The sequence below is a fragment of the Raphanus sativus genome, chromosome 5, assembly GCF_000801105.2.
Source record: "Raphanus sativus cultivar WK10039 chromosome 5, ASM80110v3, whole genome shotgun sequence".
Taxonomy (NCBI): domain Eukaryota; kingdom Viridiplantae; phylum Streptophyta; class Magnoliopsida; order Brassicales; family Brassicaceae; genus Raphanus; species Raphanus sativus.
Window position 1 is genome coordinate 20,087,320 of NC_079515.1, and position 15,607 is coordinate 20,102,926.

Sequence of the window (15,607 nt, forward strand, 5' to 3'; positions counted from 1 at the left end):
ATGTTATTTGTCTTATGAAATAATATTCGTGTGAGTTGGGAAAGTGATGGTTGTATAGTGAAGACTCAATTATTATTATTTTTTTTTTTTTTTTTTGATATCTCTGGTGAAGACTCAATTATTATTAGATCACTACAAAATATATAAAACCCAAGAAAGAAATAATCAATCATAGAATTGTAGAATTGTATAAAACCTAAAAATAAACAAATAATCAATCATAGAATTGTAGTTCTATACATAAACTCAAAAGGAATTCTGACAATTTAAGTGAAATATATACATTGTTAATGGAGTTGTTTTCCTTCTTCTTCATTGCATTTTACCGAGAAACCCAAAATAAAGTTTAAAACCACCTGAGGAAACAAGCAATAACCTTACTAGAAAGAGGTGTTCAAACTTGACTCTCGGTACCATTTTTATAAAAAAGACAAACTTATTCTCGTCTTAAAAGAAAACAAAAATCTTTTGAGATTATAGGGCTTTTTATTTTAGTAATTCCTGTTGTAATTTAAAAAATATTAATGGAAATTCTTTTTGAAAAAATAAAATAAATAATAGCATGCATATATTTCAAATTGAGTTAGGAATCGGTATTTAAAGTAAAAATGACGTGGATAAGGTGAGAGATAGATTTCAAAGGGTCAGAAAAAGGAAACAACACAGACCAAAGGATGGAAAGTAAGATGACGCTGGTTAGCACTTGCAGACGTAATCACAACATGCGCCTTACCTTATCTCACGCGCATGGATGATAAAAACAAAGAAGGAGATCTATCAGTCCCTCCCTCTCGTACCATTCATTCATTCATTATAGTTGAGACTTGAGAGACTCTCGCATGCATCTTTCTTTCTCTCTTAATCTCCACTATTTGTCAATATCTGAGGATTCTGAGCTTTAAAAAAACGATCAGTGTCCAATCTCTTATCGTCTTCAAAAGCTTCTAATTATTTCATTCTCAGTTTTCTCTCTTAAATCTCATAGACAATCTTCTTTTGCATCTCTCCCCCTCTGTGCAATGAAGGTACTACATACATCCCTCTCTTTCTCTACACCTATGAGCAAGATTTGATTCATAGGATTCGAATTTTTATGAGAGAATAATGAGTTTATATTCGTTGTCTCATCTTGAAATCTTAAAGTAACAAAGCTTTTCTCTGATTATTCGCTATTTACTGTATAAATAAATCTTATTCCTTTTTTTGCTTTACTTTTCCGCCTTCTCACTCGCAGTATGTATCACTTTTACATGTGATCTGCTTATTCGGGAGATTACAAAAGAACTACCTCCAAATTACCACCAATCTTATTATTTTATCCTTGGTTGTCTAGTTTGCTAAGATGCTATTAATTACAGAAAAAAACAAAATAAAATGAAAATCCATAATAAAAGCATGCTCTGCTTTTGCAAAAGTCTCGTTTCTCGATTATGTTCACATACATACACATGCATGTCACTGTGTGTATACGAAGACCACACATCTCTATATTTTTTTTCAAAGAAAAAATGCTTTTTAGTCCCCTAAGGCTTTAACTATTTATCTCCCTGACTCCCACACAAATTGTTTTGTCTTTGTGTGATATATTACCAGAAAATTGTATTAAAGTTGGATCTGCATGATGATAAGGCAAAACATAAGGCCCTTAAAACAGTTTCTACTCTCCCAGGTAATCATCTTCATCAGACTTTTTTCTCAGAAAATAATTTTTTAAGGGTACACATTACAGTTCTCAAAATAGTTCTCACTTCTATGTAACTAGACCAACTATTTAACCATGAATTCTCGGTCTACTTGTTCCGGTTTGTTTCTGATTTGGTTGGTGGGGGTACACACGTAGATAAACAAGGGAAAAATGTTTAAAATTTTATTTTCATCAATCACGAGCTGTTCTGACAGTGGTGTCTCTCTTTTGGAACAATGATGGTACGGTAAAAGATTGCACCATATTTCAATTATTGTTTATTTGTGAAATTCATTGTTTTATTCATTTGGAATAAAATCACATTTAGGGCCACTATAGCTTCTTTGAAATACGTGCCCATCAAACAAGATTAAAAAGATAAAGTCGAAGATTTTTTCTGTACGTTTAATCAACAGTGTTTAAATTTCCTTATTGTTATTGTTTCTAAAATGCGGTTACTTATATCGATAGGGAAAAAAACTTCAGCGTCTATAAGAGAAAAAAGAATTACAACTTCGAATCTTGTTTCTATTTTTATAGGAATCGATTCGATTACAATGGATATGAAGGAGAAGAAACTAACTGTGATCGGAAGCGTGGATCCGGTAAATGTAGTAAGTAAGCTAAGAAAGTATTGGCCGATGACAGATATCTTACTAGTTGGACCTGCAAAAGAGCCGGAAAAGGAGAAGAAGGAAGAGCCAAAGAAGGAAGGTGGTGGCGAGCCGCCGAAGAAAGAAGGGGAAGCTCCAAAGGAAGAAGGGAAAAAGGAAGGAGAAGCGCCAAAGAAGGAAGAGGAGAAGAAAGAAGGCGGCGATAAGAAGGAAGGAGAGAAGAAAGATCAACCACAACCACAACCGCAGCCTCAGCCTCAGCCTCAGCCTCAGCCTCAGCCTCAGCCACAGCCACAACCTCCACCACCGGATCATGTGTTGGAGCTTGTAAAGGCGTACAAAGCATACAATCCTCATCTAACAACGTATTACTACGCCCCAAGCATGGAAGAGAACCCTAACGCTTGCGTTATATGTTGAAAAAAACATGTATGATAATATAAGTGTAAAATTGCGAAAGAGATGGACAGATCTATAATGAGGAAGAAGAATAAGAACCAGAGCAGCATATATCTTAGTCGTCTAAGATATATCATTCGGATTGGATCGGATATGTTTATTTTTCCTGATAATGAGGGGAAAGTTTATTTCCTTAAACCGATTTCGATGATATGTTTTGTGTCTATCGTCATCCAGATAATACTAGGATTTCTATTTGTTTGTTTGAAAGTTGAAGGGAGCTTTTTGTACATTGGATGGTGTAAACTATATATGCGTTAGTAATTTTATTCTTCCTATAACTGTTTTGAAGTGTACTTAATTATTTTGTTGTTGTTTGTGAAACACGTTTCACAGTCCGCAATCATTTCGTATGGAATAACAATATTGCAAAAATTTGTATGAGTCTGCATTTTGATTGTTACCAAGAAAAAAACTTAGAATAGTAATTCTTTACTGTAGAACTGGTGTACGGTGTCAATATCAACCAAGAACCGGTCCAAAGCGCGCCATATCTACACCACTTTATTACCTAATACCTACCAAGTGTTACTAGCATACAAATAATCTGATATATATAGTGAGAAGTAATAGCTAAGAACATCAACAAGGCAAATTTATATTTTCTTATAAAATAATTTATTTTCATAAAGGTAAATTTTGCTCCAACAAAATTTCCTTCCTTACAAAGAAATATAAAGGAAGGAGAAGCGACAAAGAAAGAAGAAGGAAAGAAAGAATGTGGTTCTTATTTGATCCCTTGTAAACTTTATCAGTTTTATTAATTCATGGAAAACTCTTTAATCAAAGACAAAGCTGAAAGTATTTTCTTTGAATGTGTTAAATTTATTCAACTAACACGTTTTTTCAAAAGATTCAACTTTGTTTAAGGTGAGATTTCTAACTTAGACTTGAAAAAAACTTCTAGATCATCTCATCTATTTGCAAACCAAATCCGCAAGGATTTGTCAATCTTCCATTTCCAGAGCCGCGAAGAGTTCCGAACCAGCTTGTCTATATAGTTGCTTAGACGGGCTTGATCTTGAGAGTGTTTTCCATGTTTTCACCACCCACCATATATTGGTTGGCCAAGGCAAGTTATATTTTAAAAGAATTCAGTTAACATACATAACTAGTTATATATTATATTATCCGTAATAGAATGTTCAACATTTAGTACATTAATGAGAAAAGATAGGCATGGTGGCATGCATGTGTGACGTATGGGGCGAACAACAAAATGGTTCTAGAAAAATCGAATAATTAATTAGCTTAACTAATCCAGATGTTCAAAAAATTAAAGCTTAACTGATCCTCCATTACGTACATATCAAACTCCCACAACTAATACATATCCCAATTATAATACTCCTATAGTTTTTTAATAGATAATATTTCATTTATTACATACATAAGTTAAAAACCTAACAACATAACAAATAGTACGCACCTGCACCACTAGGATACAGGATACTATACCATTTAATACTAGCAGAGGCAGAGCTATCTTGGGCAGGAAGGGGCAGCCACCCCAACTAATTAACTACTAAAATTGTTAGTTAATATTACTTCCTCTATTTCAAAATAATGTATATTTTACAGTTTTCACATTTATTAAAAAACATATAAAATTTGGATAATAATACATTAATTTCTATGTTTAATTATTTTCTAGTATGATTTTAACCAATAAAAATTCAATAAACACAAAACAAAATTAATGTTTTTAAAATTTATAATTTTTCATTATTACATACATTGAGAAAGTGAAATATAAAACTTTTAGAAACAATTTTTTTTCTAAATATAGAAATATTAACCAATTAAGATTGTAAAACTAGAGTAACCGCTATACTGGATCAAAGATCAAATTAGACATAACAATCATAACTAGTATCATAATTAAGAAGGTTATTTCACCCCATAAACAACATCTGATAATAAATTTTCTTAAAATGCAAAAGTCCAAAAATATTACAAACTGGTTAGATAATATAAAGTTTCTTAAGACCATAAATTAAGATATAAATTTTGATATAATGACTTTTGCGTCTTGTCCACATCAAACTCTTGTTATAGTGACTCATTCTTCAAACCACTCAAGCTCAGTAGTATATGGAGTTATAGAAATTGATAATTATACCAGCGCAATCGAGGGGACTCTATTGGTAAATTAATCAAAAGGCTAAAACTTAAAGAAAACTAAAGAATAACTCCATGTTTTTACATTTACTGTGGATATTGGAATATTCCATAGTAGAATAAAGAAACTAACATTAATTAAACTAACAAGCCAATTCCCTCAGTCTATTTAACATAGAAATATTAACCAACTAAGTTTGTAAAATTAAAGTAACCGCTAAACTGGATCAAAAATCAAATTAGACATAACAATCATAACTAGTATCATAATTAAGAAGGCTATTTCACCACATAAACAACATCTGATAATAAATTGTCTTAAAATGCAAAAGTCTAAAATATTACAAACTGGTTAGATAATATAAAGTTTCTTAAGAACATAAATTAAAATAGAAATTTTGATATAATGACTTATGCGTCTTGTCCACGTCAAACTCTTGTTATAAAGACTCATACTTCAAACCACTCAAGCGCAGTAGTATATGGAGGTTATAGAACTTGATAATTATACTAGAGCGATCGAGTGAGCTCTCTCCAGATGACCAATGGTTTGAAGCATACACTCCTTTAACTATGGGATAAACACAGTTGAAGAGTTTGACAATTGAATAATGTGATGCGGCAGCAATTTCTTTCAGACTGTCTCAATACTATATTACCAACATCATGTTCAGTACTTCTCTCGCGGTCAAATCAGTCTCTGAAATGTCTAGAGATAGTTTGGCAGACTTTTCAAAAGTTATACACACAACCATGGCTTTGCGTAGCCGTTATCTGAAATAGCTATGTTGAGACTCAACTTAACAGCTTTTGTTATGACATCTTCTGTGCTGAAAAGGGCATCCAAAGTGTTTTTTGAAATGTTTGTCCAACTCTTCTACAAATGTTTGTACAAATCATGTACTGAAAGATTTGAAATCTGAAATCTGATGCAGCAGCAGAGGTTTCCATTGTAGAGTGATATTAAATGGAGAACATGGTAGCTTTTTATAATAGTTATTTAGCAGCTGTGACGACATGATTGAAAAAGTTTCTGAAAACTTCTACTTTGATGAGCGAGCTTGCTTTCATGGCCTGGATTTTGATCTATTTACGAGCCTAACCCATATTAGTCAAATCTTTCTGTACAGCTCTTCTATAATTTTATAATACTCCCTCTGTTTTCGATTGTAAGTAGTTTTGTTTAAAATAACAAATATCCAGAAAAATACATAGTTTTAACATTTGATTAAAGGAAGCAAAGAACCAATCACAAATAACACTCTTTTTCCACACTGGAAACTTCATTAACTTAAAAGGAACACAGAGGTGGGATGCAGTTTTGAGATACATACATAGACACACAAAGCCAACATGAACATGAGTATCCTCTGGAGCCAAAAGCCATCTGAATTACAAGAATTCAATGGGGACAAGCATAAACTGAAACAACAAAAGACCAAGTATAATCTCGAATAACACTTTTAACATTATTTTTAAATATTTATTTAAATATTATTTTATTATATTACTTTTTAGATTGGACTTTGGAAACAACTTATATTATGAAACAAACTAAAAATCTCAAAACTACTTATATATAAAAACGGAGGGAGTAATAACCAGTCTAAGAAACTGTGTGGATTGCTTAGGACTCAAAAGGCTTTAAAATGAATTTTAACAATAAAACCCGTAACTAAGTTTATTTTGGATAAAAAACCTTAACTTAAGTATTTAACGTAAAACTTAAATTAAGTATTTAACGTAAAATACCTTAAACCTAATCCATTTTATTTAAGGAATTAAACTCTCTAACTACAGTACTGGTAGAAAAATCTAGAGTTATTGGTAATCTACAGCTTAGAAATTTTTACCATAACCAAACTTAGCTCAGAGGTTTTTGCATTAAAATATTTTTTTTAAAAAGATAAAAAGAGAAATTTCATATAATAACTCAGATCATACATACAATTACTATACTAACTCATAAGCTTTTGTAATTACTTTTCTAAAACATTAGCCAAACGAAAATACAAAAATCTAGACCCTCTTTTATTAATAGGAAAATGTTAATTTCCTAAGGGCACCTTATAATTCAGTTTTTGTTATAACTATGTAAAATGCAAATTCAATGAGAAAACATTATAATAGTTTCTTTAAAATATGAACTATTATAGTAATAACACAATAAATATGTGACATTTTACTAAAATTCCTTAAAAGAATTATGAAAAAATCTTAATTTACAAAATTAGTACTTCAAATAAGCTATGCAAATAGATGATTTAGATTTGCTCAAAATTTCAACACTAAATGCAATACAATTTGATATTTTAAAAAAAATACATGCTTTTTAATCCAAATCGAACTGATCTCTTATTATAAATATATGAAGTGGTTTAAGCCTATACTCCCAAAAATATAAGACAAATAAATTAAAATGAAATGTCATAGTGAAAGACAAGAAACGAAAATGTTGGATATCGTCAGTGCATGTCATTCAAAATGCCACCAAGAAGCAGTGGCGAATCTAGAAAAAAATTTAAATGGAAGCATAAAAACATAAAAAGTTAAAAAAAAACAGGTTAAAGGGGGCAGCAAGGGATTCGAACCCGGGAACAGTGGGGGCATGGGAAGAGTTTTAGCCACCTAGGCTACAGAATCTTGAGCAATCTCTATGTATTTTAACTAAATTGTACATTTTACTGGGGGCAGCTGCACCCATGCTATAAGGGTAGATTCGCCCCTACCAAGAAGACCATGAAAGGAAAAGAAGATAGCGATTAACCTACAGGTCGTTGTGTGTGGGCATGAATCCCTACTTCAATCTTCTATAGGTGTCGTATTTGTTATATATGAATGTTAAATTATATTTATTCAGTGTGTTAAATCTTAGTTCATTGACTTGCGAGTTATCATCTCATACCTATTACCCACCCTTTTATTTATTTTCTTTTACAGGTTGGACCGAGAGAAATTTCACAAGTTCGTCTTAAGAACTAATTTGTTTTGGATTTCGGGAGTATTTATTAATCTTTGCTTGCTTACTTATACTTACGACATTAGGTTTGGTTCAGATCCAAAAATATAAAAATTATACATATGTAGTGTGTATTTGAAAGCAAATCTAACTCATTTATTAGTTTTTAAGTGCTAGTTTATAAACATGAGTTATTAAATTTTTGCATAATTTTTTAAATTTTGTGATTTTTAATGCAAAATCCCCTAAGATTAAGTTAAAAACTCCTAAATTAAAGATTTAATGATAGCACCGGTTTATTTATTATGTACTGTAGATAGAGGGTCTATTTTTTTTAAATAAAATGAGTTTGAAGGTTTTACGTTAAATATTTAGAGTTTTTGTTCGAAATAAACTTAATTTGGGATATTTATTGTTAAAAATCCAAAAACAAATCTCAAAACCATGAGAACTATACGAGGGACGTTTGATTTATATCTAATGTTCTAATTTAAGTAATCAAATACTTTTTTTGTCAAAAATCAAATACTATTTATTCAGCTATATTTCTAGTTACAAATATATAATCCTTTTGTTATACACGCATACATGTGACCGTTAGTTGGTAGCCTGTGTAATGTTTTTGCCATTTAAAGAACCAAATCGTTTTTTTCCTTTTGTTTGGTTAAAGTTCTAAATTGGTCTTCAATGTGCTTCGTGTGGATGAAGATAAAGCTGTAATGCGCGTTTGTTAACAAACCGATTTAAGTAAATCAAACAAATAATAATTGCCAAAAATACATATAGTTATCATTTTTTTTTCTTTTGTCAATCAACCAACTAGTTTGTGTCTAAAATCTCAAAGAGGTTTTGTACTAAAAGTTTTAATTCCATTGAAGGGATGCAAAATGGAACAACTTCGAGAGATAGGAGAGGTATTAGGAAGCATAAGAGCGTTAATGGTGTTCAAGGACAACATTCATATCAACCAGCGTCAATGCACTCTATTACTCGACCTCTTCACCGCCACGTACGATTCAGTTTCCGAATCCATGAGATCGAACCTACGTTTCGGAGAGAAGAACACGGCCAAGTGGAAGATTCTAGAACAGCCCTTGAGGGAGCTTCTAAGCGTGGTACGAGAAGGGGAGGCTTACGTTAGATTCTCTCTAGAGCCTAAACTAGGGTTTTGGGCTAAAGCTGTTTTCTTACAACACAACAAAGATTGCACCGAGCTTCACGTGCATAACGTGCTCTCTTGCGTACCCATCATCATCGAGGCTATAGAGATGGCGAGCGAGGTTTCAGGGTGGGACGAACAGGAGATGAACAAGAAGAGGTTGGTGCATTCGAACAAGTATATGAAGCAATGGAACGACTCTCAGATGTTTACATGGAAGTTCGGGAGAGAGTATTTGGTGACCGAGGACTTGTGCAGCCGGTACGAGAGTGCTTGGAGAGAGGACATGTGGATTCTCACGAAGGAGCTTCAGGAGAAGAAAAGGCGTTCCGGTTCAAGCAAACAAGACAGGAAGATAGCTGAGTTCCTTCTGAAGAATGATAACGAGAGTCCTGGCCTGTTTCCATCTTCTATTCTGGTCGGCTCGAAAGATTACCAAGTGAGAAAGAGATTAGGCAATGGAAGTCAGTACAAGGAGATTACATGGTTAGGTGAAACCTTTGCGCTTAGGCATTTCTTTGGGGACATCGATGCTTTGCTTCCTCAGGTCACTTCATTGCTATCTCTTTCACACCCAAACATTGTGTATTACCTTTGTGGATTCGCTGACGAGGAGAAGAAAGAGTGTTTCCTAGTTATGGAACTGATGAGTAAAAGCCTTGGGACGCACGTCAAAGAGGTGTGTGGTCCGAGGAAGAAGAACCCTCTCTCCCTACCTGTCGCGGTTGATCTGATGCTCCAGATAGCTCGTGGCATGGAATATCTTCACTCCAAGAGAGTGTACCACGGAGAGTTGAATCCATCTAACATTCTTGTCAAACCAAGAAGGAGTAACCAAACCGGAGATGGGTATTATCTACACGGCAAGATTTGTGGGTTTGGGTTGACTTCTGTCAAGGACAAGGGCTTCTTTAAAAGTGCTTCTTCGAATGATGAGAGTTTTCCATTCATATGGTATTCCCCTGAAGTGCTAGAGGAGCAGGAACAGGGCGAAAGCAGCCATAAGTACACTGAGAAATCTGATGTGTACAGCTTCGGAATGGTTTGCTTTGAGCTTCTAACGGGTAAAGTACCGTTTGAGGATAGCCACTTGCAAGGAGATAAAATGAGTAGAAACATTAGAGCTGGGGAGAGACCGCTTTTCCCGTTTCATTCACCTAAATTCATAACAAACCTGACGAAAAGATGCTGGCATGCTGATCCGAACCAGCGTCCATCTTTCTCGTCGATAAGTAGAGTTCTGAGATACATCAAAAGGTTTTTAGCTTTGAACCCGGAATGTCAACAAGACACGCTTGTCTCTCCTCCTGTGGATTACTGTGAGATAGAGACTAAGCTGATGAAGAAGCTCTCATGGGAAAAAACAAAAGAGTTAGTTCGAGTTGAACAGGTTCCTTTTCAGATGTTTGCATATAGGGTGGTGGAACATGCAAAGACTTGTAAGAAAAACAATCTCCGAGAGACATCGGAATCGGGTAGTGAATGGGCTTCGTGTAGTGAGGATGAGGGTGGGGGTGGATCAGACGAGCAGGTGTCATCTGACAAGGAAAGGAAGCTTTCATTCTCAAATGATATGGGTATGACCAAGAAGAAGCATGTTTCAAAGCTTATGAAGAGAGCTTCTGGCCTGAGACCAATTCAAAAGACAGGTGTGAGCAGTCAATATAATTATTATATATACATATATTTGAAATTCGTTACATAAAGAAATTTTGTGTCAACATTGCTTTTTCTTTGTTATTGTGTGTTTAGGAACTCCTAGAGTAAGATCAAGGCATCCCCCATTGAGCCCATGTGGGCAAAGTATGAGAACGCACTCTGAGAGTCAACTGATAGTGATGAGTCCAAAGATACGGCGATCAAGCTCCGGTCATGTCTCTGACTCTGAGCTTTCCTAGTCTTTGTGCGCACACACACACACACAAGAAAAATATATTCATTAGCAAAGTTCAACATGCTGTATAAGAATACTAAGACTTGTGACATAAATACACACACAGTTCAGTAAATATAAATGCTTTGAAACAACAATCCTTTATCTGAAGTTCCTACAAATAGGCTCATATCAGTCAGTAACTTAATGATATTCAAAAAATGAAACTACTAAAACGTATTTGACCACTTCATATGTCATAAATGCAATCTCGCAACGGATGGGACAGAACAACCTGGCTGGAATGCCAATCACATACGTAGGCCTGAGCATTCAGGGTCCCAATCGGATTTCGATTTTATCTAATCGAGTTTCGATTTTTCGAGTTTATCAAAATCAGCCCTATACGGATTATTTAAAGGTTTGGTTCGGAACCGATTCGGGTTCTATCGAATTCGGATCGGGTTAGTAAATCTTCAAAGAACCGGTATAATCAAATGTACTTTCGGGTTTGGATCCCATTCGGTTTTTCGGATTTAAAATATATGATTTGTACCTACTTTGTAACCAAAACATAAGTAAAATCGGTTCTTCGGTTTTAAAATACCTGCTTTGAATCTTTGTATAATCAAAACATAAGTAAAATTGATTCAAAAATAATAAGGAACATCAACCGTGGTCATTCAGAATCAAACGAAAGATAAACATATTTATTGATAAAAAAAAACTAAATAAATGAAAGTATAAAACAAAAATTAAGTTCTCATGAAATAAGAAACACTAGATCATGACCCGCGCGCATGCGCGGGTTTATCTTTTGATTTACATATTTTATATACATGTTGTATATTATTTAAGATTTATAATATAAAAAAGTTAGAATGATCCGGAACCAACAAAATCGATCCGGACAAAAAAAAATAAAATACATACTTAGATACAAATGTTGAGAACTCGAAGAACTCATACCTGAAATGAACAGATTTATACCCGACCGAGTGAGCTAAATTTTAAACATAATATCTTTTGTTATATTTTTAATTCATTTTTTTAGGTTGGTGAAATTTACTATTTATTCGGAAGATTTTTGGCTGACTTAATGGTATATATTCATAGGTTTCTTTTTTTCTGAACAGGAAAAAAAAAGATTTGGGTCTTGATTAAATTTATCTTATATAACAAATTGCTGTTATAAATAATTTTTATATAAACTAATTTGTTACAGTAATATCATTTTTGTTATAAATTAGTATATCATGGTTTATAGGTTCAAAGTATAGAATTAGTCGTCTTCATAGTATTGCTATTATTGATAGATGCAAGTTAATGACTACATATAATATATTGTATTATTAGTAATTTGTCGTATATTATTATATGTTAGTAAATGTATTATAATAATCTATCTTATAGAATAATATGCCAGTGGATGTATCTAACTTATAGTAAAATATATGCAATATAAGGAAACATGCGTAGTTGATATAATAATAAGGTAAGAATTGAAAACTATGGTAATGGTTGATATTAATTATTAATTATTTATAAAAAGGCATGTCTAATAATAAGTAGATTAATATAGCATTAATTACATAAAATCCAACTTTAAAATCTACCTAGAAAAAGTTGTAATGTTTATATTTTAATAAGATAGATTGTTTAATGAAACCAAACTAAATCTAAATATTTCAAGATTCAATAGCCACCTTCAATCATCAACTTTCAAGTAATAAAATCTCTAATCTTCATATAATAAATAATTATTTTAGAGGTTCAATTTAGCTTAATATATTTCGAATATATATTAGGAATTGAGATCATGTTTGTTACAAAAAAAATTAGGGAGTTTGAATGTTTCGGATTCTATCGGATATCCATTTAGATTCAGATTTGGTTCGGATAATACCATAACCCAAAATACCATAAAACAAGATCTATTTGGTATTTATGTCGGGATCGATTCAGATTCATTTATATCGGATCAGATTCGGTTTGGCTTTTCAGGTTCGATTTATTTGCCCAGCCCTGCACATACGCTCCATGGATGTAATATTTATGCTTTATCAAACAGAATCTATTCACGCTAATTAAATCCGGATGATTGATCTATAATGGAAGTCTTTATGATCTATCAAACAGAATCTATTCACACTAACCAATATATTAACATACAGTCCTCAATCTTAATTTCATTTCATTTTCTCTTTTTATGAGAAATATTTTTCTGTTTCTATATTTTCTCAATACAAATTGCACATAACTAATTCATTTCAGTGTCGTGACAAAAAAAAATTGTTGATGCCTTTTTTACCTTTAAAATTACCGGAAGTTTACTATGTTTAACAAAATATTACGTACGTGATTTTAATTAATTAAGACAACTTAGAAACATAAGTATTAAAAAGAAAAAGTATGAAATCCCGAGATACAACTCCAAATACAAGAACAAAACTGCAGAATTACCAACGATTAGAGGATACACGTATATATTTCCTTATTATAGAAAAATGATATAGAATTCTCAATCAACGTAATCAAGCTCTTCGATGATTCTTCATCACCCAAAACCTCTCGATCACTTGTGCTGTTCTTCCTGGAATCCTCCCAGCTATTAAATCCCACCTTCACAACCAACAACATCAACAAAAACTAATAGTTAATGATCCCCTGTTAACTTCGCATATTAAAAAAAAATGACCCAACAAAAAAGAAAGACTAATAAGCTAAGGAAGAAAGAATGAATGAAAAACCTTTCGCCGACAAGCTTATACATTCTGCAGATCAAATCCTCTTCTTCTTGTGTCATTGCTATTTCTTCCCACTCAAGACTGCTCACTTCTGTTTCATGTCATCAACCAAAACTTCCTAAAGTGAAATTTATAGGGCGATGTACATGTTTTACAGATGGCTAAGATACATGCACATATTTTAGCAAAAAAAAAAGATACATACACATACCTTCAGAAGAAGAGGTAACTATGGTGGCATAAGCATTGGTCTTGGGATGCTTCGACTTACGCTGCTTATCCATCTGAAACGACCACCGTTTGCGATCTTACCTTAAGGATTTTATATATCAATTCAAGTGGTACGGTTTAAGGTAGAGCAGAGAGTGGTGGAATTTTGAAGAGAAGAACACGGACCCTCTTCTCTATTTATAATGTCATTTTTTACCGACCGGTTTGGTCAGTTTCCACATTAAGTTATTATGTACTCCTATTGTATATTAATTTCCTTCAAAGTGTAAATATATAACAAACCAAAGAATATTAAATGTTGTTATCACTAATTAATTTTCAATTTATGGGTGCCAGCACTAGGCCAGTATGAATGTAATGCTTGATGGGGTTTCGTTGTGAACCAATCATATTAAACATCTATATTATTAAAACAGAAACATTACAACTTATTCTAGGTGGATTTTTAAGTTGGACCTTATATCTATATTATTAAATGCATCATCCATTTAGTTTTATATTAAACCTACCGTAGCATCTATATTATTAAACATACACTAACTATACAATTTCATAATAAACCTACTTCATTTATTAGACCAAAAATAAACCTACTTCATCTATCTATTAAACGTCCTATTATACATCTATCTATTAAACGTTCATTGGTACATAATTTAGTATATGATACTAGACGAGCCTGTGATGAGGATTGTTGAAGTTGAAGTTTATGTTATCTCTGAGATTCTTTAGGCAGTGATTAGATTCTTTTTTCCAACCATCATATGTAATCAGTATAGAGAACAAGATACATTGCATAGATAAGTTTTGATCACAAAAAAGATTGAAAGACTACATAGTATATATGCATTAAAGTCCTAACGTCGTAAACCCAAGGTCATATATCGTAAACCCAAGGCAATTAATTAGTGTCTATAACCCAAGGTCATATATACACAAAATCATTTTCAACCAGTCTACTAGACCAAACGAATAAAAATACAATATACATGCTACAATTTTAATGTTTCACCAATGTTCATCTCGGTTATTACCATGGTTAGTCATTTTTTTCATTTCAAACTTATCAAACACAATATTTCGATATGTATATGTCAGTTCATATATTTCTGTTCATAACAGAAACCTGTATTTTAACTTAGAAAAAAATATTCTATTAAAATCCCCTTCTCCAAGTTTGGGTGATTGTGCCTAATATCTCAGTCATCACTTGCTTGATTATGTATTTATCATAGATTTAGTATATCGGTTGTCAGTTCCTATATTTCTGTTAATTATTGATATCTACATCTATGTTTCCCATATTATGCATAGCAGAAACCTCTAATTTTTACTTAACAATAAAATATTTTATTTCAAATCCTTTCTCCAAGTTTGCGTGATCAGTTCCTATGATTGTGCCTAATATTTTGGTGAAACGTGATTTAGTATCTATTATAGATTAGGCAATATCCAGGTATTACATTCATTTCAATAAAATCGTTTATGGCAAACCTTTTTCTCCAAGTCGTTTCAATAATGCATAATATCTCAGTGACCTTATAACGTGATTTGGTATTTATTACAAATATTGGTGTTTAAATTAAGTTGGTGTTTATGAATTAAGTTGGTCCTGATTATGTTTCTAATACAAATATAAAAACATAGTTTTATATATTACATAGTATAGTAATATTTGTATAGTTTTATATTTATAACTTTGTCCTGAAAACAAACCAAACTTAAATATAATATATATCTGAAAATGTTTTGAACCATCA

At 32.5% G+C, this 15,607-nt stretch overlaps 3 protein-coding genes across 3 annotated transcripts; 2 read left to right on the plus strand and 1 right to left on the minus strand.

Annotated features, from left to right (window-relative positions):
* The first annotated feature begins 788 nt into the window (after nt 1-788).
* LOC108856390 (heavy metal-associated isoprenylated plant protein 39) lies at nt 789-3,040 on the plus strand. The gene is made up of 3 exons (XM_018630172.2): nt 789-1,025; nt 1,594-1,669; nt 2,225-3,040. Exons 1-3 carry the CDS (start codon nt 1,020-1,022, stop codon nt 2,716-2,718), a joined length of 576 nt encoding a protein of 191 aa, XP_018485674.1. The 5' UTR covers nt 789-1,019; the 3' UTR covers nt 2,719-3,040.
* Nucleotides 3,041-8,635: 5,595 nt separating this feature from the next.
* Nucleotides 8,636-11,009, plus strand: LOC108834561 (uncharacterized). The gene is made up of 2 exons (XM_057010671.1): nt 8,636-10,645; nt 10,749-11,009. Exons 1-2 carry the CDS (start codon nt 8,725-8,727, stop codon nt 10,892-10,894), a joined length of 2,067 nt encoding a protein of 688 aa, XP_056866651.1. The 5' UTR covers nt 8,636-8,724; the 3' UTR covers nt 10,895-11,009.
* A 2,257-nt stretch (nt 11,010-13,266) lies between these two features.
* On the minus strand, nt 13,267-14,032 carry LOC108839207 (MYB-like transcription factor ETC1). The gene is made up of 3 exons (XM_018612017.2): nt 13,828-14,032; nt 13,620-13,707; nt 13,267-13,491 (listed from the first exon to the last, which is right to left on the minus strand). Exons 1-3 carry the CDS (start codon nt 13,898-13,900, stop codon nt 13,404-13,406), a joined length of 249 nt encoding a protein of 82 aa, XP_018467519.1. The 5' UTR covers nt 13,901-14,032; the 3' UTR covers nt 13,267-13,403.
* Nucleotides 14,033-15,607: the final 1,575 nt, after the last annotated feature.